At 36.4% G+C, this 24,793-nt stretch overlaps 1 protein-coding gene across 2 annotated transcripts in view; it reads left to right on the top strand.

The window, feature by feature from the left end:
- RNF13 (ring finger protein 13) overlaps positions 1–24,793 on the top strand; it is a 162,036-nt gene that overhangs the window by 36,270 nt on the left and 100,973 nt on the right. For both annotated transcript variants that reach the window (XM_011972770.1, XM_011972771.1), the window contains 2 exons: positions 3,788–3,868; positions 23,262–23,387. In XM_011972770.1, coding sequence (XP_011828160.1) covers positions 3,788–3,868; positions 23,262–23,387 — 207 coding nt within the window. The remainder of the gene's footprint in view (positions 1–3,787; positions 3,869–23,261; positions 23,388–24,793) is intronic.

The following is a 24,793-nucleotide window of genomic DNA, read 5'->3' as shown; positions in this document are numbered from 1 at the left end:
TTATGCTATTTGTAATGCCAGATGCCTTTGGTTTTTGGTTTTTTTTTTTTTTTTTTTTTTTTTTTGCAGTTGAATTTTCCCATGTGACTTTGAATTCACAGACAACAGTGTTTGTCCAACTAGTTGAGTTCTAACAGGCTATGGAGATGCTGCTATAGCATGACTAGATGACTAGTCAGACAGACCTCTAGGCCATGAGTACTTGGAAGGCAGGACTGTGTCTTACTAAACTTTATTCCTGGTGCCTGGTGTCGGTTACACAGTAGGAATTCAATACAGGTTTGAAGTAATTAAAAGCTTTCTCAGAGATTTTTTACATCACATTTTCTTTTAATGGCATCTGTTCCTTAGTACTTTTAGATTACTGTTTTTATCTCTTATCATTTTTCTTTTACTCAAAAAGAAACGTAATACTAGTAGGTTTATACTAGAAACATGAAATTTTAGAATTGCACTTAGAGATAACTACATCAGTGCTGTATATTCTGAGACTCATAGTCCACAAGTGACATGCTAGTTTTGAATTGTGCCCAAGATCTTACTGAGAAGTATTATCCATCTTATATGAGAGTCAAACAACCCATGTTGCTTGATGCCCAATCTGCCTTTTGATTCTTTTGTCTGGATTTGTCAGAGAGAATTGGTTGCTGGGTGGTGATTATGAGGGCCAGTGTGCTGTGTAGCAAAGAAACACCCAATGGGTGGTGGTGTGAATGGATTGGATTATATAGCACCGTAGTCCAGAGCTCCAGAAATGGATTTATAATCAGAGTTGAAATCCAGATCTACCGCTCTGTATTTGCATGACCTTGGGCAGATTACTTAGCATTTCTTAAGTCATGGTTAACTTTTTGTAAAAGTGAGAGTTTGTGAAGGACAGTATAGAGTAGTAGGTTAAGGGCTGGGATCTGGGGCCAGACTGCCTCAGTTAGAATCCTGGTTCTTCTAATTTACCAGAGCTTATTTTCAACACGCTGTTGTCAGTCTGTAAAATGAGGATGATAGTAATAGTGGCCTACTTTGTAGAGTTGTTGTTAGGATTAAATAAATTATTACCTGTAAAGTGCTTAGCATGATGTCGGTACATAATGAATGCTAATAATTGTTAGATATTTATTACTTTCTAAATTAAATTAAACCTTTTGTTAAGGAAGCTGTCAAGAAAAATAATTGGTTAAGGAAAAGACCTTTTCAAAATAAGTGTACTCAAACTGTTACGTGGTAATCACTAAGAATGGGATTCTCGTGAGGAGTAACTATTTTCTACTTCAGATTTTTTTTTTTTTTTGAGATGGAGTCTTGCTGTGTTGCCCAAGCTGGAGTGCAGTGGTGCAATGTCGGCTCCCTGCAACCTCTATCTCCTGGGTTCAAGCGATTCTCCTGCCTCAGCCTTGCAAGTAACTGGAATTACAGGCATTTGCCATCGGGCCTGGCTAATTTTTGTATTTTTAGTAGAGATGGGGTTTCAACGTGTTGGCCTGGCTGGTCTTGAACTCCTGACCTCAGTTGATCTGCCCAACTCAGCCTCCCAAAGTGCTAGGATTACAGGCATGAGCCACCGCACCCAGCCTACTACTTCAGATTTTTAAACAGTGAACATGCTTTAATTTTATGAGCATTACTCCCCTCCCTCCTTATACCAAAAACGGAAAGTACCTTTGTTAGTCTTGATCACTATAGGAACATTTTTTGTTTTAAACAATATGATTTTAAGAGGCCATATGAGACAATTCTTATTTTGCTGTTAAGGAAAGACAAAGCAGTTTCAAAAAGGGTTTCACTCAGTAACAAAACTTAATCCACATCTCAGTGTTACAAGTACTGTAGTTCAAGCTAGGTATTTTATTTCTATAATTTTAGCCGTAATAGTGAAACTCTTAAGTAATAGGAAGAGATAAAAAATACTTTAGTATATAGTTTGTAGATTCTCGATTTCCTAATTTCAAAAGTACATTAAAAAATACTGCTTACACACATTTGTATTTGTCCTTGGTCTATTTCCATTGATCTAGATAAGTTACTTTATTTTACAATGGCATACTTGGCTAGGAGGAATTAAATGTTTTTCTCAGGTTCAACATTAACCTGATCATAGGTGAATTAAATCAATTAAACATGTTTTAATTAAGAGATTAAATGATAGATTGTGATAATGGGTTTCAAAGCATTTTGTAACTCTAAAGTATTTTGTAAACTATGGAGTACTCTGCAAATATGAATTATTGTTGCAATGGGAAATCACGCTGAAGCAATTACCACATATGCTTGGTGGCCTCCAAGTACACTACTAGAATGATTATCCCAGCAATAACAGAATGAATAGGTTTAGTGACTGCATTTAGATGCTTGAATCACACAGTTTCCTGAGCTAATTACAAGCATACAGTGAGAGGCAAAGGTACAAGATGGACATGCTAAGACACTCAAGATAGGGTTCCAGTGGGATGCAAAAACCACACTACCTGAATCCTGGGTCACCTGTTGTAGTTTGTCCAGTCTTCCTGTATGCTGCATCAACTTTTCCTGCTGACAGTGTGGTACGGTTACCAGGACCTGAGTTGATGGTGAGCCAAGGGGACTTGACAGATGGAAGGTGTCTAGATCCAACATTTGCTTGCTCTGCCGGAGAGATGCAAGGCAACTGGTCACAGCTATAATTGGCTGTTAAACTGTGGAGTTGCTTATCTGCATGCCTCTGGCAGACGACATAAGAGGCTAGGATAGCGTTAACCAATGGGTGTTTGATTCAGGGATAACTTAGCTATCAGTCTGGATGTGTGACCTAATCCATACTTTGTGAATACTTAAAGTTTACTTGATCCTTCCATCTTTTCTTATCTATATATAACACTCCTGCTTTCTTCCTTTTTATCTATCTTCAAACCATCCTTTGTATCTATATGCAAAACAAATGTGTTCTTTTTTTTGTATTTATGTCCTACAGGTTATGAACACCTACCTTAATTTCTAGTACGTAATTTTCACTTGTGTTTCAAAAGTTACTTGTTTACTATCTATGCTGAGTTTCATCCATATCCCTTGTTTCTCTTGCTCTCTGTATAGCAAATTGAACATTATTAAATGATGAAGCAAACTCATCTCACAACTATTGTCATTACTGTTCTCTTCTGAAAGCACAAAGAACTTTTGTTTTTTTTCAGTAAAGGACTAATAAATATTGTAGCATTGGAATCTATATCTGTGTGGAAGGGGGAAAGTTGTTGAAGAGTTTGAATACCTCCAGCTTTTTCCATATATGCATTTCATTGAATTTGGTCTCTTCAGTGTTCAACCCTGGATAAAAATGTTCAGCTTATACAAAATTGACATGCCTTAAAAATATGATATGATGCTGCTTCTTTCCAAAAAGAAAGTCATTTTTCATAGCTAGAGCCAGAAATGCCATAAATTTCTTCCAGTAAATCAGACCTTTATAATATAGAGAAAATAAAATGGAATACTCCTCCTGGAAGATGATCTATCTGGAAAATTCCTTGCTAGGAAATTGTCTATGGGAACAACTCAGAAAACAGTAGGCTGAATTAGTGTTGCTGCTCAACAATAACATTTGAAATCAGAATCCAATTTAAGCATTTGTATATGTTGTAAATTGTATATATTCCTTCTATTTTAGTGGATGTACATTTACAAATTCAGTTTTATTTTGATAAGCTGTGATAGTAATCAGAATTGTCAAAATAATAATTATATATAATTTAATAAATCTTTGTTTTTAATGTTATGTATAAATTAGTCTTAACTTGAATATTTAAAATTTTATTTTTAGTATAACTTTGAAAATGCATCTCAGACATTTGATGACCTCCCTGCAAGATTTGGTTATAGACTTCCAGCTGAAGGTTTAAAGGTAAGACAATTGGTAATACATTGTAAAGACACAAGGTATTTAATAAGGTGATTTTTATTGTTTATTATTTAAATAATGAAATAATTTCTTACTATTATTATAAAACCTATACATAGTCATTTGTAAAGGGTCAGATTATTCAAAAGGTATCAGAAAGAAAGTGAAAATCACCTAGGATTGTATTATTCTGAACTAGCTGTGGTTGACATTTTGGTATATTACATTTCAGACCTGTTTTTTTAGGATATGTGCTATGGGTGTGTTTGTAGATGTGTGTGTGTGTGTACATATATATATACACACACACATTTACATATATGTGTAAATGCTTTCATATACAGTGAATCTATATTTAACACTAATAGAAACATGCTATTTGGTTACCTACCTTTTTCTTTTAACTGTATGTTATGATCATGTTTTTCATGCTGATATGTAAGGATTTACAGTATTAATTGTAACGGCTGCATAGTTTTGCAATATCATGAAATAGTATGGATTTTGAACATTGCTTTAGTTTTTCGTAGTGGATATTTAGGTTGTCTAGTTTTTACTATTACAGTGCTACAATGAATGTTTTTCTTTGTGTATTCATCCATTTATCTCCATAGGATACATTTCCAAATGTAGAATTGCTTTATGACATGAATATTTAAAATTTTGTTCTATATTTTCAGTTCTTCCTCCAAAAAGTTTAGAACAATTTAGAATTCCATCAGTAACGTCTGAGACTGTCCTTTTCCCCATACCCTCTTAAATACTAGATATTATCGAACTTTTGCTAATTTGATTTTAAAAAATCTAGTGAACGTAAACATATTTTTTGCTGCGTGTGTGTGTGTGTGTGTGTGAGAGAGAGAGAGAGAGAGAGACAGACAGACAGAGAGAGAGAGAGAGAGAGAAAATGGACTATTAATGCTTTTGCCCAATCTGAGAGAGAGAGAGAGAATGGACTATTAATGCTCTTTGCCCAATTTGAAATTAAAGTGTCCTTGTGCTTTGTAAGAGTTCTTTATATATTGGAAGTATCAATTTATTGTTTGCCATATATGCTTCAGATTATCCCTTCCTCAGTTTTTCCTTTATCTTTTAATTTTTTTTAAAGTTTCAAAAGTTTTGTTTAGTTAAAAATTATTGTCTTTTTCCTCTACCTCTGGTGGTTAGAAAGTCCTTTCTCATTTCAAGATATTAGTTTTTTGTTATATAAATACATGAAGTTGTATAGATATGTACCATAGAATGCTTTCAGTTTATTCTGATTTTCTTAAAATTCCTCTTTTTTTTTTTTTTTTTTTAAGGTAGGTTTTCACACTGTTGTCCAGGCTGGAGTGCAGTAGCACAATCTTGGCTCACTGCAATGTTCACCTTCTGAGCTCAAATGATCCTCCCACCTCAACCTCCCAAGTGGCTGAGACTAAGTGTGCAGTACCATGCCCGGCAGGTTTTTGTGTTTTTTTGTAGAGATGGGGTTTTGCCATGTTGCCCAGGCTGGTCTTGAACTCTTGAAGCTATCTGCCCACTTCAGCCTCCCAAAGTACTGGGATTTCAGGCATGAGCCACCGTGCCTAGCCAGAATTTCTTAGTAAGATACCATAAACCTATTATTTTTTATTTTTTATTTTTTTTTTGAGACGGAGTCTCGCTCTGTCACCCAGGCTGGAGTGCAGTGGCTGGATCTCAGCTCACTGCAAGCTCCACCTCTCGGGTTCACACCATTCTCCTGCCTCAGCCTCCCGAGTAGCTGGGACTACAGGCGCCCGCCAACACACCTGGCTGTTTTTTTTGTATTTTTTAGTAGAGACGGGGAAACCTGTTATTCTTAATTAGGATGGTAGGCACCTCTGGGAGGGATGTTCAGCTTTTAAATTATTTTAAAAATTCATAGCATTTTATGACTATTTCTCATAAAAATATTTCAACCAAAAAGAAATACACATAAGGAAAAGTAAACACCTTCTTTTATTCTTTCCTTACCTATATGTAGCAGTCACACTTCCCTCTTCAGGGTTAAATATTATCAGTGATTTTACGGGCCTTCAGATCCTTTTCTGAACATGTAATGCTTTTTCGTTCATCAGTTTATGGACACATATACTTCATAAATGGTTATCATTTGTATACATGAAAAGTTTCTTAATTCTTACAATGAAATCTGCTCTAGCTAGTTTTACCCAGAAAGGGGTTTATAAAGAGATAAAGATATTCAGAGTATCATTTTAGCCTGGACAGGCAGTTTCTAAACTGTTTCAGGAATAAAACGCAGAACGACCTTGTAGGACTGGTTTTGTAGATGAGTGGTGCAGCTAATGAACCCTCAAACCACATTGTTTTTTCTCTCATCAGGAAGCCTTTGTGGTTTTACCTCACAACATTCAGCCTCTTCTACCACCCAAGCTAATCAAAGAGATACCCTTTTTCAGACTGTTTCCTTACGTGTCTGCTTCCAAATCCAACACTTGGATTTTTCTGATTGATAGACTTTTGGCCACATAGTTACTTGCTACCTATTTTGGTGAAATACCTAGCTATGAGGAAGGCTGGGAAACACAGTATAGGTTGTTGTTGTTGTTGTTGTTGTTGTTATTTTTGTTGTTTTAGCCTACTTTGGGAAGGTGGAATGCATAGTGGCTTCAGAAAATGTGGAGCACCACGATTGACAGATGTCTACTGCAGTAATTACCCTGCAAGGCTGGGCTGGCTGCAGTGGCTCACACCTGCAGTCCCAGCACTTTGGGAGGCCAAGGTGGGTAGATCACTTGAGGTCAAGAAACCAGCCTGAGCAACATGGTGAAACCCTGTCTCTACCAAAAAGTAGCTGGGCATGGTGGGCGCAAGTCTGTGGTCCCAACTACTTGGAGGCTGAGGTGGGAGAATCACTTGAACCCAGGAAGGTGAGGTTGCAGTGAGCCGAGATCGTGCCATTGCACTCCAGCCTGGGCGACAGAGTAAGACCTTGTCTCAAAAAAATGACAATAAATAAATAATTACTCTGCAGTGTGATTCCCCTACCTTTTCTGTTTTAGAGCTCTTTCCACAGCGGCATCTATAACTCTAGTATGTTCCTGTTAAGCACTGCATGGTATTCTGTAATGTGAATGATCATAGTTTATTAGTAATTTCCTCTTTCCAAAGTTGTTATTTCTCTAGGATAGAGGTCTGGAAGTAGAATTGATGAAATCAATGGGTACATACATCTGAAAGTTTCATAGATAACTGCCAAATTATCTTTGCAAAGGCTGTGCTAATTTATTCCCATTAACATTGTAGGAGAATACGTATCTCCCTATAGTCTTGCCAACACTAGATATTATCAGTCTTTTTAACTCTTGCCAATCTGATGGGCAAAAGTGTTATCTTGTTTTAATTTGCATTTCTCTGATTGTTAATGATGATCTGGCAACCTTTCTTTCATTCTACCATAAGGAGTCAGACTGTTCCTTCTCACCGAAGAGCCTTTCTGCTGAATAAGCTTATTTTAAAGAGCTCTATTAATTCTTGATAAGCATAATCTTATTGGTGCTCCTCAATTAATAAGTTACTATAAATTTGGTTTACATTTAAAAGATATGTTGACAAATTTGCTTATTCACTGCCTGGCCAAAAAAAAAAAATGGTGTTAGATATTTGTCTGCTTTTTGCACTGTGACATAGGCAAGAAGAGAAGTGAAATATTCCAACAAAATTATTGGATTATTATGGGTAGCTTTTATAGTTGCATGACTGGTTTTGCCATTGCCCAGAATCAGAATTCAAAATACCAGCCATGCAAAGATTTGCATTTGTTTACAAAGACTTGATAATAATGAAGTGAGGTAGCTCACTATAGTGTAATGTCTGTAAAACCAATTAATTAAATACATTAAAAATACAACTAAGTTAATTTAAAAATATATTAAGAGACTTAGCTGAAAAATACTTTTTTTTTTTTTTTTGAGACGGAGTCTTGCCCTGTTGCCCAGGCTGGAGTGCAGTGGCATGATCATAGCTCACTGAAACCACCAACTGCTGGGCTCAAGCAATCCTCCCACCTCAGGCTCCTGTGTAGCTAGGACTATAGTAGTGTGCCCCTGTGCTAATTTTTAAATATTTTTAGAAATGGAATCTTCCTATGTTTCCCAGGCTGGTTGCGAACCCCTGGCTTCAAGCAATCCTCCTGCTTCGGCCTCCAGTGATGGGATTATAGGCATGAGCTACTGCACCTGGCCAAAATATCTTACTTTTTTTTTTTTTGAGACAGAGTCTCGCTCTGTCACCCAGGCTGGAGTGCAGTGGTGCGATCTTGGCTCACTGCAAGCTCCAGCCTCCTGGGTTCACGCCATTCTCCTGCCTCAGCCTCCCAAGTAGCTGGGACTACAGGCGCCTGCCACCACGCCCGGCTAATTTTTTTGTATTTTTAGTAGAGGTGGAGTTTCACCATGTTAGCCAGGATGGTCTCAATCTCCTGACTTCATGATCCACCTGCCTTGGCCTCCCAAAGTGCTGGGATTACAGGCGTGAGCCACCGTGCCCGGCCCAAAGTATCTTACTTTTAAACTCTGCCCGGAGAGTTTAGGTGAGATAGTTTTTGTAGGTCTAATTTATGTTCTGTATTTTGTAGCTTTTATAACATCCCTGGATTCCATCAGAATCATTTATAAGACATCAGATATTTATAGTATAACATATCAGTTGAAATTCTGTATTTGCATTCTGTTTATATATGCCCCAATATTAGGTTAATTGTATTTAAAGCCTTTTTCTGTCCTCTCCTGTATTTTAAAAAATACTATTCAGGTATAAGAAAATGACAAAGCCAAGGAATTTTGAGCTATTTGAGCTTTAATGCAAAAATGTGAATCTTTGCATGGATTAAAATATGGCACATCAGTGTTACAGAAGTTTTAAAAGAAAGATTTTATTTTTTTATCTAGGTAAGTGCTGTGTTTGTAGTTTTATATTTTAATTGGCTGTTTAGGAAGTTACCTTTTCCATACAACCTTTTTAGACCTTGTAACCTTGAGTACCATTAGTAATTAGTTTACAGTTCATTTGAACAGTGTATTTATATGTTTGGGCAAAATTCAGAACGACACAACTGTTCTTTTTGGAAAACATGTTTTGTCTTTGAAGAGATAAATAATGTTTCTTAGCAGTATAAATATACTTTCCTATGTCCTCAAAAAATTGGTAAAGATTACCTTTCCCCTCACCCCTTCCCCCACTCTATGCTTAGGAGGCCAATAATTATTATTGTATAATGTAGCATACAACTCTATTTTTACTTTTTTCAAATGGATAACCAAGTATTAAAGAATCATTATTGAGTAGTTATTATGGTTTGGATATGGTTTTTTCATCCCCACCAAATCACATGTTGAAATTTGATCTACAGTGTGGGGGTGTTGGGAGATGGGGCCTAGTGGGAGGTGTTTGGGTCATGGGGGCAGATCCCTCATGAAACGGCTTGATGCTGTTCTCTCTCTGGCTAGTTGGAATTAGTTCTAACAAAATGGATTAGTTCCCTCAAGAGTGGATTGTTATAAAGCCAGGACACCCCTTAGGTTTGGTCCCTCTTCACATATGCCCACTTCTCCTTTGGCCTTCTCCATCATGTTTTGATGCAGCCCTAACCAGAAGCTGAGCAGGTGCCAGTGCCATGCTGCTTAAACAGCCTGCACAACCATGGGTTAAATAAAACTCCTTCCTTTATAAATAACCTGCCTCAGGTGTCCTGTTATAGAAACACAAAATAGAACAAGACAATAGTCAAGACTTTACATGTAGATGTGTAATGCTAGCAAGCAAGGTCTCTTGCTATACTTTTTATTATCAGTATAATTGGAATAATTTAGTTACACGTTGAGGGCTAGTCTCAGGAGGATCAAGCTTCTCCAGTTTTCTTGTTTCTATATTTTTAGGAAGTGCCTTGATAGGTGGAGGAGATAATGATTGTTAAAAAATTGAAAACAAGATTTATCTCTGATAAGGAAGCTTTGATCAGTAAGCCAAGTGTCAGATTACCTGAGTATAATTATTAATGGCAAATCTCGTTTTCAGCAACACAACTCTTGGGCTAGATTTACCATGATCCACATATACTGTGTTTTGTAACCTGGTATTCAGGGTATATTCTTCATGTTGAAGAAGAAGAAGACAGAGGAGATGACGATCATGGGATGCAGATTTGTCCTAGACTATACTGTTCCTACTATCCAGAACAAAGTTGCAAATAAGTGGTTTTTCTTATATCATATATAATTTATTTCCTCTCATCATTATTCATTAAATTAGTGCCCTATATCATCACCAGTTAATTTTCCACAAACTAGGCTTGTTCTTTGAAAGTAATTTACCGGTTAATTTCAAAATTCTTATTACAGGAAATGATTTCGTTTAATATAAAGTCTTGAGATTAGAAGAGAGTTTTTTTCCCCTGGTGAAGGAAAATGCAAACATTGCAAAGAACTGTGGTTGGTTGGATGGTTTATTTGTGCTACTTCCTTTGCCTGCTTTCTTTGCAGGAAAGAAGCTCAGTGCCACTTAGTATATTTTTCCTCTCAGACCACTTACACGGTTTTGTGATGTGAAGAAAGCCCTGGTTAAGGCTCAATGTGCTGAATTTCCTCACCCTTATGTTACAGTATCACCCTCAGTTTGTAAACTAAAACAAAGGTCAGAGTTCCTTTTTCAAAGGATAACTAAGTCCCAGCTACTCCGGAGGCTGAGGCAGGAGAATGGCGTGAACCCGGGAGGCGGAGCTTGCAGTGAGCTGAGATCCGGCCACTGCACTCCAGCCTGGGTGGCAGAGCGAGACTCCGTCTCAAAAAAAAAAAAAAAAAAAAAGAAATAGCATTGTCAAAATAAAGAGTAAAACTATCTGGTTATACATGAAATAAGAATTCTAAGGTCTAAGGACATTTTCAAATGCACGTAGTTAGATGATATAAAAAGAATACTTTTGTAGTGAATTTTGAGCTTCTAAAATAAACCCTTTCCTCTTAATTTCAAAAAGTCATGGTTGCTTATTCATTTATTAAATCAAGCAGGAATATAGCATTTCATTTGATTTAGAAAATAATTATTTTGTCATGGCAAGTTATCACTTAGAGAAGAGGGGAGGTAAAGACACACACACACATAGAGGAAGTCAAAGGAGACTCAGGTTCTTTATTTCATAAATCGCCATACTCCCTTCATTTTCTCATTGCATTACTGGGCATCTTTTTTGTTCACTAAGTAGTTTTTATTAGATTTTCTTACTGGCTTTCTCAGTTCAATATGGCAAAAGACTAATTTTTTATTCTGCTCATGAAAAAATATTTTTCTCATTAAAAGAGTGATATATGCTCACCATTAAAATTAAGATGATATAGATATGAAAAAGAATATGGCTCATGGAGTAGAAGAATTGGTATAATTAAAACGGCCATACTGCCCGAAGTAGTCTACAGATTCAATGAAATTTCTATCAAAATATCAATGTCATTTTTCACAGAAATAGAAAAAACGATCCTAAAATTTATATGGAACCAGCAACGACCTCAAATAGCCAAAGAAATCCTGAACAAAAAGAACAAAGCTGGAGACATCACACTACCTGACATCGAAATATATTACAAGGCAAACGGGTGTGGTGGCTCACACCTGTAATCCCAGCACTTGGGGAGCCTGAGGTGGGTGGAGCATTTGAGGTCAGGAGTTCAAGACCAACCTGGCCAACATGGTGAAACTCCGTCTCTACTAAAAATATGAAAATTAGCTGGGCATGGTGGTGGGCACCTGTAGTCCCAGCTACTCGGGAGGCTGAGGCAGGAGAATCACTTGAACCCGGGAGATGCAGGTTGCAGTGAACTGAGATCATGCCACTGCACCCCAGCCTGGGCAACAGAGAGAGACTCCATCTAAAAAGTGTGTGTGTGTGTGTGTGTGTGTGTGTATATAGTATGTATACATATATACACACACATATATACATATTACATACACACACATATATGTAACAAGGCTATAAGAACCAAAACAGTATGGTATTGATATAAAAACAGACAGAGACCAACGCTACAGAGTAGAGGATCCAGAAGTAAATTCACATATTTATAGCCAAATGATTTTTGACAAAGGTGCCAAGAACATACGTTGGGGAAAGGACAGTCTCTTCAATAAAGAATGCTGGGAAAATTGGATATCCATATACAGAAGAATGAAACTGAACCCTTGTCTCTGACCATATACAAAAATCAACTCAAGATGGATTAAAGAATTAAAGCCTCAAAGCTATAAAACTACTGGAAGAAAACATATGGAAAACACTTCAGGGCATTGATCTAGGCAAAGATTTTACAGCTAAGATCACAAAAGCACAGACAACAAAAAGAAAAATAGACAAATGAGACTATATTGAACTAAAAAGCTTTTGCACAGCAAAGGAATCAACAGAGTGAAGAGACAACCTGTTGAATGGGAGAAGGTATTTGCAAACTATCCATCTGACAAGGGACTAATATCCAGAATATATAAGGAATTTGAACATCTCAACAGTAAAAACACAGACTGATTTTAAAAAGGGCCAATGATCTAAACAGATATTTCTCAAAAGAAGATGTACAAATGGCCAACGGGCATATGAAAAAAATGTTTAATATCACTAATCATCAGGGAAATGTAAAAACCACAGCGAGATAGCATCTTAATCCAATTAGGATGGCTATTATTAAAATGACAAAAAAATTACAGATTTTGGCAAGGATTCAGAGAAGAGGGAACTCATACACTGTTGGTGGGAATGTAAATTAGTACAACTACTATGGAAAATGGTATGGTGATTTCAAAAAAAAAAAAAAAAAACTGAAAAGAGGATGGGGGAGAACTAAATATAGCACTACCATAGGATCCAGCAGTCCCACCACTGGCTATTTATCCAAAGGAAAAGAAGTGTATCCAAGGGATACCTGCACTTGCATGTTTACTATATCACTATTCACAATAGCCAAGATGTGGAATCAGCCTACTGTCCATGAATATATTAATGAATTTTAAAAAGTATGTACGTGGAATGTAATACTATTTGACTGTAAAAATGAATGAAATCATGTTATTTGTCGCAACATGAATGGAACTAGAGATTATTATGTTAAGTGGAATTATACAGGCAGAGAAAGAACAAATATCCAATGTTCTCACTCATTTGTAGAAGCTGAAAATTTGATCTTATGGAGATTGAGAGTAGATCGATAGATACTAGAGGGTGAGAAAAGGGTGTGGTTGAGAGGGGGAGATGAAGAGAGATTGGTCAGTGGATACAAACATACAGTTAGATAGAAGGTGTAAGTTCTAATGTTCCATAACAGAGTAGGGTGACTATAGTTAGCAATAATGCATTAAGTATATTTTAAAGTAGCTAGAAGAGAGAACTTGAAATGTTCTCAACACATATAAATGATAAATACTCAAGGTAATAGATTCCTCAAGTATCCTGACTTGATCATTACACGTTTTATGCATGAAACAAATTATGACATGCACCCCATAAATATATAAAATATTAAATATCAATAAAGTTTAAAAAGAATATGAAAATCATACATAATTCTACAATTAAAGATAGTGGCAGACGTTTGGGTACAACTGTGTGAACTTGTGTAGACACATTCACGCTTTCATTTTATGCACTTATATGTGCTATTTTGCAACTTAAAAAATTGGCAGTATGTTGGATGGCATATCCAATATCATGGATATCTTTCCATATAAAAATCTATACATTCATATCATCATTCAAAATTATGCAATTTATTATAGTACTTGAATTACACCATAATGTAACCAATCCCTTGTGTCACTGGACATTTAGATTGCTTTCACTTTTTAAAAATTGAAATATTTCAGGCATAGACTAGAGTATAAGAATAACAGAGCATCCTGTATATCTGCTACCTAGAGGTTAGTATTTTTGAAAGAAGAAATAAAATATTACAGATACTACTGAAACATCCTTTTTATCCTACCATATTCTGTTCCCTTACCTCGCTCCTTATAGATGATCATTATCCTGAAACTTATGTATATCTTTCCCATTTATGTTACAAAACATACATATATATATATATTTTTTCTGCCATATATACATCTATAAACGTTGTGCTTCCATTTAAATTTTCTTTGCTCTGGTTTTAAAACTTGCTTTTTCATCTAACACTGTATTTGAAATTTTTGTTATTACATATTCCTAATTCATTTTAACTGTTGCATACTACGTTTTATGGATATGCCACAATTTATTTTTTCATTCATTTGCTGGTAGATGCCAGTTTTTTACTTTCTTTTTTAGTGAACATCTTTTAAATATGTCTGCTTATATACATTATATCTAGATGCCAATTCACACTTATCAAATTAGTAAAAATATGAGTCTAACAATATCCACAACTGACAAGGATATGAAACCAGGTATTTTTATATACTGCTGGTATAAAAGAATGTCCAGCCACTTTGATGAATTCAGTAATATCTCCCTTCTTCTGTAAGTGATAAGTAATAAAATAGTTCATTATATTTTACATTTGATATATTCCCTGTTTCATGAAACAAGTGAATGAATAATCATCACCTTTGAAATTAACAGAATAACTAATGGCAATAACAGTACCCTTATTAAGACATTATAATTGTTCTCCCTACTTTTGTTTACCTGCACTATCCCTTCTTGCCAGTTGCCATTCTCTTTGAATTCTGAGTACTGAAATAATTCCTCTAGTTAGGATCTGACCATTTCCATCATTATGATCCCTTTAATCAGATTGATAAGCAAATTGTATCAACTTTAATTAACCAGGTTGTGTTGAACTATAAACTGAATTATAATGACAAATTACAAATGGCAAGTGCTGTAGTAAGTGATGAATGAGTGAGGGTCTTTGTTGTGGTTGTGTTTGTTATGTTTTGGAAAACAGCATGTTTTTTGTCTCATTACCAAAGAATTCCTCTTAGTCTTGATTCCTTTTTTTTTTTTTTTTTTTTTTTAAGATGGAGCCTCGCTTTGTCACCCAGGCTGGAGTGCAGTGGTGCAATCTTAACTCACTGCAACCTATGCCTCCTGGGTTCAGGCAATTGTTGTGCCTCAGCTTCCTGCATAGCTGGGATTACAGGCATGTGCCACCACACCTGGCTGATTTTTGTATTTTTAGTAGAGACAGGGTTTCACCATATTGGCTCGGATGGTCTCGAACTCCTGACCTCAGGTGATCTGCCTGCCTTGGCCTCCCAAAGTACTGGGATTACAGGTGTGAGCCACCGCACCCGGCCTACGTTTGTTTATAATACTAAAGGAGAATTTTTCTGATGCCTGTTTGGTTTTCATGGATTTACCTTTTCTATTTGTTTCTGAACTCTTGCTGTCAACGATTTTGTTAAGAATTCTGTAGTTATTACATTTAACCTCTTTATGTTTTTACAGGATTTGTCAAATACTATAGAATATGAATTATGCATAAATCTTCTTTACTGGGTTGTACTGATTATGTGGCAATTGTAGAGGACATGCATTGCTGGTGTAAGCACAATCCACTTAAAATTCTTGTTTTTAGAGAAACTATTTTGTTGCATGTAGCTAGAATGGCAATGTTTGATTGGAATTTTTTTTTTTTTTTTTTTTTTAGAATGATGATGTGATTGTAGTATTAGTGTGAATTTAACTACCATTGTTTGGATATTTGATCCTTATGTCGAAATCTGATCCCTAGTGTTGGAGGTAAGGCCCAGTGGGAGGATGTTTGGGTCAGGGAAGTGGATCCCTCATGAATGGCTTGGTGACTTCTGCCACAGTGAATGAATTCTTAGTCTTAGTTCCTGTGCGAGCTAGTTTTTCAAGAGTCTGGCACTTCTCTTCTCCTCTCTCATCATGTGATCTCTTCTCACACAGGCTCCCCTTCACCTTCCACCTTGCATGAGTGGAAGCAGGCCATCAGAAACAGATGCTGGTGCCATGCCTTTTGTGTGTGTGCGTGTGTGTGTGTTTTCTTGTATAGCCTGCAGAACTATGAGCCAAATAAACCTCTTTACAAATTACCCAGACTCAGGTATTCCTTTATAGCAATGCAAACACACAAAGACAGTAACATATCAATTAAAAGGCATTGTCCTCCAGAGCGCACATTCATTTTGTTTTCTGAAATGTCAAGGTATTATATCCATTGAGTGAACACACAGTATCTGTGTGTACCAAATGAGAGGCACACACCAGATGATCTTTTCTTCGTAGAGCTGGAATATCATAAAATCAAAATCCTAATAAATCGGTACTGTGTTAAGTAAAATATAACTGAAGGTTACAGTCATTAAATGTTTGCAGTTATGCTATTGTTATTAAGAACTAAATTTGATAAAGACAAAAAGAATGTCAGCTGCATCTTTTATGATTTCCCTTTGCTTAAATCTCTCCATATCAATTCAAATAAAAAAGAAATTATTGATCTTATTTCCTAGCTTTATTCTGGACACTGATTTGTTGCCATCCTCCCTCCTTTTTTCTTTTAACGGCAAGGTCACTAGCAAACTCTTTATGTCTGCAGATTAATTTGAAGTAGTAAACTTTGGAAGAAGATATTTATTAATTTATATGTAAATGAAATTTTATTTGCAATCAGGTTATTCTGATGATATAAAGAAAGGTATAGTGGATGTTTAATAAGATATATTGTATTTAGATGGAACAACCCAAATTCCAAAACCAAGAGAAGAAAAACTAGGCATTTGGAGTATATTTCTCCTTAACCTATGTGATCTAAGAAATAAAAAAAAATAAATAAAAACAAGCATCTCCATAAGATAAAAGTGTCTTTTCTGGCTGTCTGCAGAAGTGGTACTTATCAATGGTTGCAGTAGACTGGAGCCTGTACAAAGGAGCTAACCCTTTCAACACATTCATGAAACTTCTTTCTAGATATTTATATATATATATAAAAAACAGACATTATGTTTGTTGTAATAATCATCAACATTAGTAGTAAAAGCAGGAACATTTAAGATATAACCTCAAAAGCTGTCTTATTCATTGATCAGCCCTATACCCTCCTGTTTGGTTTTTTTGAGAGAGAGGATCTCACTCTGTTTCCCAAGATGAAGTGCAATGGTGTGATCTCGGCTCACTGCAGCCTTCCACTCCTGGGCTGAAGCAGTCCTCCCACTTTAGCCTCCCGAGTAGTTGGGACTACAGACATGCACCACCACAGCCAGCTAATTTTTATATTTTTTGTAGAGATAGGGTTTCACCGTGTTGTCCAGGTGGTCTCAAGCTAATGAACTCAAGCAATCTGCTTCCAATCTTCCCATTTTTTTGTATACCAAAAAATTGGAATAGATGATCTTTCTTTCTGTCTACTAATTTTGGGTTTCATTTGGTGTTGTTTTTCTAGTTCCTTGAGGTTCATTGTTAGGTGGTTTATTTGAAATCTTTATGCTTTTTTGATATAAGCATTTGTTACAGGAAAGGGGTCCCGATCTAGACCCCAAGAGAGGGTTCTTGGATCTCGTGCAAGAAAGAATTCAGGGTGAGTCCATAGAGTAAAGTGAAAGCAAGTTTATTAGGAAAGTGATGGAATAAAAGAATGGCTACTCCATAGACAGAGCAGCCCGGAGGGTTCCTGGTTGGCCATTTATATGATTATTTCTTGATAATATGCTAAACAAGGGGTGGGATTGTTTCTGTCTTCCCTTTTTAGACCATATAGGGTAATTTCCTGATGTTGTCATGACATCTGTAAGCTGTCATCGCACTCGTGGTGTTACAGGAAAGGGATCCTGATCCAGACCCCAAGAGAGGGTCCTTGGATCTCATACAAGAAAGAATTCAGGATGAGTCTGCAGTGCAAAGTGAAAGCAAGTTGATTAAGAAAGTAAAGGAATAAAAGAATGACTACTCCATAGACAGAACAGCCTGGAGGGCTGCTGGTTGCCCATTTTTATGATTATTTCTTGGTGATATGCTAAACAAGGGGTGGATTATTTATGCCTCCCCTTTTTAGAACATATAGGTAACTTCTTGAAGTTGCCATGGCATTTGTAAAGTGTCATGGCACTGGTGGGAGCGTAGCAGTGAGGAAGACCAGAGGTCACTCTCGTCACCATCTTGGTTTTGGTGGATTTTAGCTGACTTCTTTACTGTAACCTATTTTATGAGCAAGGTCTTTATGACCTGTGTCTTCTTCTGACCTCTTGTCTCATTCTGTGACTTAGAATGCTTTAACCATCTGGGAGTGCAGCTTAGTAGGTCTCTGTCTCATTTTTTGCCCAGCTCCTATTCAAGATGGAGTTGCTCTGGTTCAGACACCTCTGACACGTTTATTACTATAAACTTCCCTCTTAGTACTGCTTTTGCTGTATCCATATATTTTGGTATGTGGTAGTTTCATTTTCATTTGTTTCAGGAAATTTTAAATTTCTTTTCTTAATTTCTTTATTCACCCATTGGTTATTCAGGAACATTTTGTTTAGTTGCCATACATTTGCGAAGTTTCCAAGGTTCTTCTTGTTATTGTAGTCTATTGTGGCCAGAAAAGATAGTGGTATGATTGCTACTTTTTGAATTTTTCAGATTTGCTCTGTGGCCTAAGATAAGGTATATTCTGAAAATGTTCCATGTGCTGATAAGAATAATGTCTTTTCTGTAACCGTTGGGTGAGATGTTCTGTTAATGTCAGGACCTTTAGGTTATTGATTCTTCGTTGATTTTCTGTCTGGGTGATCTGTACATTTCCGAAAGTGGTGTGCTAAAGTTTCCTACTATTATTGTATTGTAGTCTCTCTCTCCCTTTGGATCTGTTTATGTTTGCTGCATATGCTTGGCTGCCTCATATTGGTTGCATAAATAGTTATAATTGTTATATCATCTTGCAGAATTGACCCTTGTATCTTATATATTGATCTTCCTTGTCTCTTTTTATACTGTTTGACGATTTGTAGTCTGTTTTATTTGATATAAGTGTAACTACTACTGGAATTTCATTTTTCACCCCTCCCTTTTGGACTATGTGTATGTTTATAGGTGAAGTGGTTTTTTTGTAAGCAGCGTAGTATTGGGTCTTGTTTCTTTGTCCATCCAGCCATTTTGTGCCTTTTAATTGTAGAATGGATTCCGTTTACATTTGGTGTTATTGATGAGTTAAGACTTTTACTTCCGTTTTGTTGATTGTTTTTTGTATTGTAATTTTTCTCTTCCTTTCTTACTGTCTTCCTTTGTGGTTAAGTGATTTTCTCTGATAGTGCTTTTTAATTAATTGCTTTTTATTTTTAGTGAATCTGTTACAGGTTTTTGCATTGTCAGTACTATAAGGCTTACAAAGCCATCTTATAACAAGTTATTTAAAGGGTGACATTTTAAGTCACATAGAAAAGAATAGAAACAAATGAGAATGAAAAAAAAAATTCTACACTTTAAGTCTATCCCTCACATTTTGGCTTTTAGTTGTCTCAGTTCACATATTTTTATATTACCTATCTCTTACTATGTTGCTGTAGCTATAATTTTTTTTGTTTGTTTTCTTTCTTTTAAATAATTGTTTTAAATAGATTTGTCTTCTGGACATAACTGGAGTTATGAGTGGATTGCACACCACAATTATGGTATGAGTATTCTGGTTTTGTCTATGTACTTAATTTTACCAGTGGGTTTTAGACCTTCAACTGTTTTTTTTTTCTAATTATTTTAGCACGTTAGTCTTTTTTCTTTCAGACTGAATAATTTTCCTTAGCATTTCTTGTAAGACAGGCCTGGTGGTGGTAAACTCTCTCAGCTTTTGTTTATCTGGGAAAAACTTTGTTTCTTATATTTGAAGGATAACTTTACTGGATTTGGTTATTCTTGGATGATAGGTTTCCTTTCTTCCTCCCTTCCTTCCTCCCTCCCTCCCTCCCTGCACTTTTTGCTTTTTGCTCCTCTTCATTATGATCCTCTCTGCTCCTCTCCTCCCCTCCCCTTTTTCCCCTCCCTTCTCCTTCCCTCTCCTTTCCCTTTCTGTCCTTTCCTTTCTTTCTCTGTCTCTCTCTTTCTCTAGTTATTCCACTTCCTCCTGGCTTGTATTGTTTTTCAATGAAAAGTCTGTTGCCACATGAATTGAAACTCCTTTGTATGTTGTTTCCTTCTTTTTTCTTGCCGCATTTAGGATCCTCTCTTTGTCCTTGACCTTTGAGAGTTTGATTAGTGTATGTCTTGGGGTAGTCTTATTTGGGTCAAATCTGTTTGTTCTCTCACCTTCCTGTTGCTGGTTATTTATATCTTTCTCAAGTTTTGTAAAGTTTTTATTTTTTATTTTTGAATAAGCTTTCTGTACCTTGCTTTTGCTCAGCTCCGTCTTGAACACCTATAATTCTTAGAGTTGGTCTTTTGAGGTAATTTTCTTTATCTTGTAGGAGATCTTTATTGCTTTTCACTCTTTTCTTTTTTCTCTTCTGTGTATTTAAAAATAGGCTGTCTTTGACTTTGCTGATTCTTCTCCTTGATCCATTCTGATGTTGAGTGCCTCTAATGAATTTTTCAGGTCAGCAGATATATTTCTTAGTTCCAAAATTTGTTTGGTTTAAACAGAATTATTTCAATTTTTTGGTTAAAATTTTCTGATAAATTTCTGAATTTCTTTTCTGTGTTATCTTGGAGATCACTGAGTTTCCTTAAAACTGCTATTTTGAATTCTTGCTTAAAAAGTTCACATATTGTCATCTTGTTAGGGTTGCTTATTGGTTTCTTGCTTTGTCCATTTGGGCATCATGGTTCCCTGCTTGCTGTTGTTTCTTGTGGATGTATATCTGTGTCTTTGCATTGAAAGATTAGTTATTTATTCTGTTCTTCTCTGTCTGGCTTGTTTTGGTTTCTGTTGGATGTGTTTGGTTAGAGGTTATTTACTGCTAGGTTACTGCCTCCTTTTTGGCTTTAGGTAGTGCCTTAAATTTAGGTTCACCTTGGCTCTAGTAAATTATCAAAGTGTTGCCCTTCCCAAAGGGGCAAGTCCCAATGGGGATATCTCGGCAGTGTGGGAAGGCTGGCTGTGGAGGTTTATGCCCAGTGGACCTGTGGGACAAACCTACTGTATGGTGCTACTGAATAGCTACTGTGATTTGGCATCTCCTTTGGTAGAGTTACAAAGGAGGGCTGTCCTTTATAGGGCTAGGGATTGTAGTCCTGCTTCCCCTCTTAGTCTCTATCTACCTCATGGATATTTCTCCCTTTAGGTACTTGTGATGCTTTCTGTGGGTTAAGGAAGGGACACATCTCCTCCTAGGGAACCCAAGATAGTGGGCAATTTGGTTCCACCTTGGTCTTACTTTTACAGTAAGTTGAAACAGTGAGTTGAGGGGAAATTTTCCTTGCAGTTGGTGCTGGCAAAATGGGGGGAGGGGCATCGTGGATGTGCAAGTCTAATTCTCTGTCTGCTGGGAGATTTTTTTACTTCTCTGTGGCCCTGGGAATGATCTCTCCTTATATTTGAGTTCTGACTTATTTCTGGCCATAATCTCATTGCTGTATATTTGTTTTCCTTTTTCTGTGTAGGGGAGTCAAACCAGCTTGCTTCTGCATCACCATTTTGGAACTGGAAGCCAACCTATATGGCTTGTGTTTAATTGCTATAATAACTGTGTTGAAAAAGATTTCCTAAACTATATTATTTGGCATTGAAGCAAAAAGTGTTTGCAGAAAGGCAATCAGAGCAGGGTGCACATTTAACAAGAATAAAGCAAATATTCATCATTGGAAGGATGACCACAGTTGTACTTCCTTGCAAAAAAGGTGCTTTATGGGATTAAGAAGAGGAGCTATTACATGAGCAAATGAAAGAGTGATACATTTTATACCCAAGTTATGTACAAACACTTTCCATATCACAAGCTGAGCGATATAATTTCACGGAGGAGAAATTGCCAAATCCTGTGGAATAGATGATTAGTGTGACCAGTTCAGGGACCATACAGAACTGTTGTTAAGGCATTGTCTCATAGCTTTAATTGCCTCCTTCCTTTATAAATGAAATCAATGAATTTGATCATCTTTTTATGTGTTTATTCACTTTTTACATATGTTAAGATAGTCATTTGATTTTTCTGTTTTAATCTGTTACCAGATTTTTTTTTTTTTTTTGCGAGATGGGGTTTCGCTCTATCGCCCAGGCTGGAGTGCAGTGGCACAATCTTGACTCACTGCAGCCTCCATCTCCTGGATTCAAGCCATTCTCCTGCCTCAGCCTCCCAAGTAGCTGGGACTACAGGCATGTGCCACCATGCTCGGCTAATTTTTGTATTTTTAGTAGAGACGGGGTTTTGCCATGTTTTCCAGGCTGGTCTTGAACTCCTGACTTCAGGTGATCCATCTGCCTCGGCCCCCCAAAGTGCCGGGATTGCAAGTGTGAGTCACCGCGACCGACCTGTTACTACATTTTCTTATGTCAAACCATCCTGCATTCCTGAAAGCAACTTGCTGTTTACTTTTTAAATTCATGGTTATCTTGTGAACGTCTTTTCAGTTTAGTGTGTACAGGTCTTCCTCATTTTTTTAAATGGCTGCATTATTTACCTATTGTATAAATATACTATAATTGTTTAAATAGCTGTCTTTTGGATATATGTGATTTCCAGTTTTTGCTATTAAAAATAATGTACGAGGCTGGGTGTGGTGGCTCACACGTGTAATCCCAGCACTTTGGGAGGCTGAGGGTGGAGCACGAGGTCAGGAGATCGAGACCATCCTGGCTAACACAGTGAAACCCTGTCTCTACTAAAAATACAAAAAAATTAGAAGGGGGTGGTGGCGAGCGCCTGTAGTCCCAGCTACTTTGGAGACTGAGGCAGGAGAATGGCGTGAACTCGGGAGGCGGAGCTTGCAGTGAGCCGAGATCGCGCCACTGCACTCCAGCCTGGGCGACAGAGCGAAGACTCCATCTCAAATAATAATAATAATAATAATAATAATAATAATAATAATGTACCAATAACTGTCTTTCCACATACACCTTACATACTCAGGCTAGCATTTCTGCAGAATAAATTTCTGTAAATGTATTTATTATGTGCATTTCATTGTCTGCTAACATGAAAGAAAGTTAATTTTTAAGACATCTTTGCTTGGTTTGAAAATGTCAAATATTGTTAGAAAATATACCAGTGGTTGTCTTTGGGGTGATTGGCTTATGCATGCGTTTGCTTATTATTATTATTTTTTAACTTCAATACAAAAGATAGAACTTATTTTAGAAAACTAAATGCTTTATGAAAGCAAATGCTGCTTTAGAAGTTCTGTGATTGTGAGCAATTGTAGATGCCCAATAATACATCTAGCATAATGCAAAACATGACAAATTGAAAAGGTATTTGTAGAAGTAGGTTGATTGATTTATTGACTGAAACAGATAGATAATTTTTACCAATTCTTTTTCAGGGTTTTTTGATTAACTCAAAACCAGAGAATGCCTGTGAACCCATAGTGCCTCCACCAGTAAAAGACAATTCATCTGGCGCTTTCATCGTGCTAATTAGAAGACTTGATTGTAATTTCGATATAAAGGTATAGTTTTCTTTTTTCATTTTTTGTTTCCTATTTGTTTAGTTAGCTAACTTAAATCCTCCCTTATTTCAGAAAACATTTAAAATTTAAAATCCAGTAAGATTGAAAATAAACTGGATGCATAGAATAGAAATAACTTTTACTGGTTCTAAGAATTTTCAGGCATTTGTTGGACATCTTGAACTGTGGTTTAACAGTGGAATCTTACTTGATCTCATGTAGGAATGAAAACTTAACTTCAGCCTTTAGTTTTATGCCTTTACCCTTCCAGTATTAATCTCAAACCTACATCTATACCTGTATCTACATTGTCATTGAGGTTTGTCTTTTGTAATAAGTTAAATCTGCCCCTGTATAAAGTTTTTTCTCTCTGACATGTGTTAAGCTAGCATTTCAGATAGTAAAATGAGGTTTACCCACCTCCCTCACCATGTATCACCAGTGCTGCTCTAGGTGTATGGTTTTTTAAAGTCTGTTTTGGGATTGGCATTGGCTAAGGAGCCACATTGAGGCCTATGTAAAATAAACCTTGATGTAACTGTTACTGGACTTCCTCAGAGCTGAGTGTCATATAGTGTCTTGCATGTATCTCCCAGAATAGGACATGGGCTATTATTTCATGTTGCTTGGTCTTAGATAATTTGTCTGTTCAGCAAGAAAAACCGCCCTGTCACGCTGTGCATGAATTTTCTCTGCAATTTTGATTGCATGGAAGAAATGATACCTCCGTAATAAACTTATGAGAAGAATAAAATAATAAATATAAGGGAATTTGAAAATGTATAGCACTGTGTAAATGATAGGTATCATTACTACTTTATGTTAGTTCCAAATATAGACTCTCACTTGCCTTTAAATGGGAATAGATTAGAGTTTGAAGTCAAAGTAGTAGATTTCCTGCTCCTCGGAGTTGTTTATGATAGTTTACATTTAACTGTTTTATCCAGAACTAAACTATAATAATTAGAGATTGCTTCAGTTAAAATTAAATGTTATTGTAATGTTTCATTGATTTCTTGCTGTTAAGAAATTAAAAGTAAACTAATTCTATTGATCCCAAGGTCTACTGCACTATTATGCTTTGTAATTTGTGGACTCAGTACAGTCTGATAGTTAGAAACTAGAATACTTTTTTGTTGTTGTTATAACTTTCCTTTACAGGCAGGGATGGGAGATGGTACACTTTGAAAATTAGGGAAATACTGTTACTGAATATCTGTTTTTGAAGATGAAACCACAACTCGGGAATGAATACAGTAGACTTGTTAGCCTTCTTGTCCCTTTAGTGGATCCTCATCATGAGTCTGAGTACTTCCAAAGGAGCTTAATGATTTAGTCATTAGTCCAGCTCATCTCTTTTCACTGCTTGCCTTGAATTTTATGTTGCAGCCATACCGCCTGCCTGA

Source organism: Mandrillus leucophaeus, unplaced genomic scaffold (assembly GCF_000951045.1).
Source record: "Mandrillus leucophaeus isolate KB7577 unplaced genomic scaffold, Mleu.le_1.0 Scaffold130, whole genome shotgun sequence".
In the NCBI taxonomy this organism is placed as follows: domain Eukaryota; kingdom Metazoa; phylum Chordata; class Mammalia; order Primates; family Cercopithecidae; genus Mandrillus; species Mandrillus leucophaeus.
Note: the sequence above shows the minus strand (reverse complement) of the source record. Positions and strands in the feature narration are given on the sequence as shown.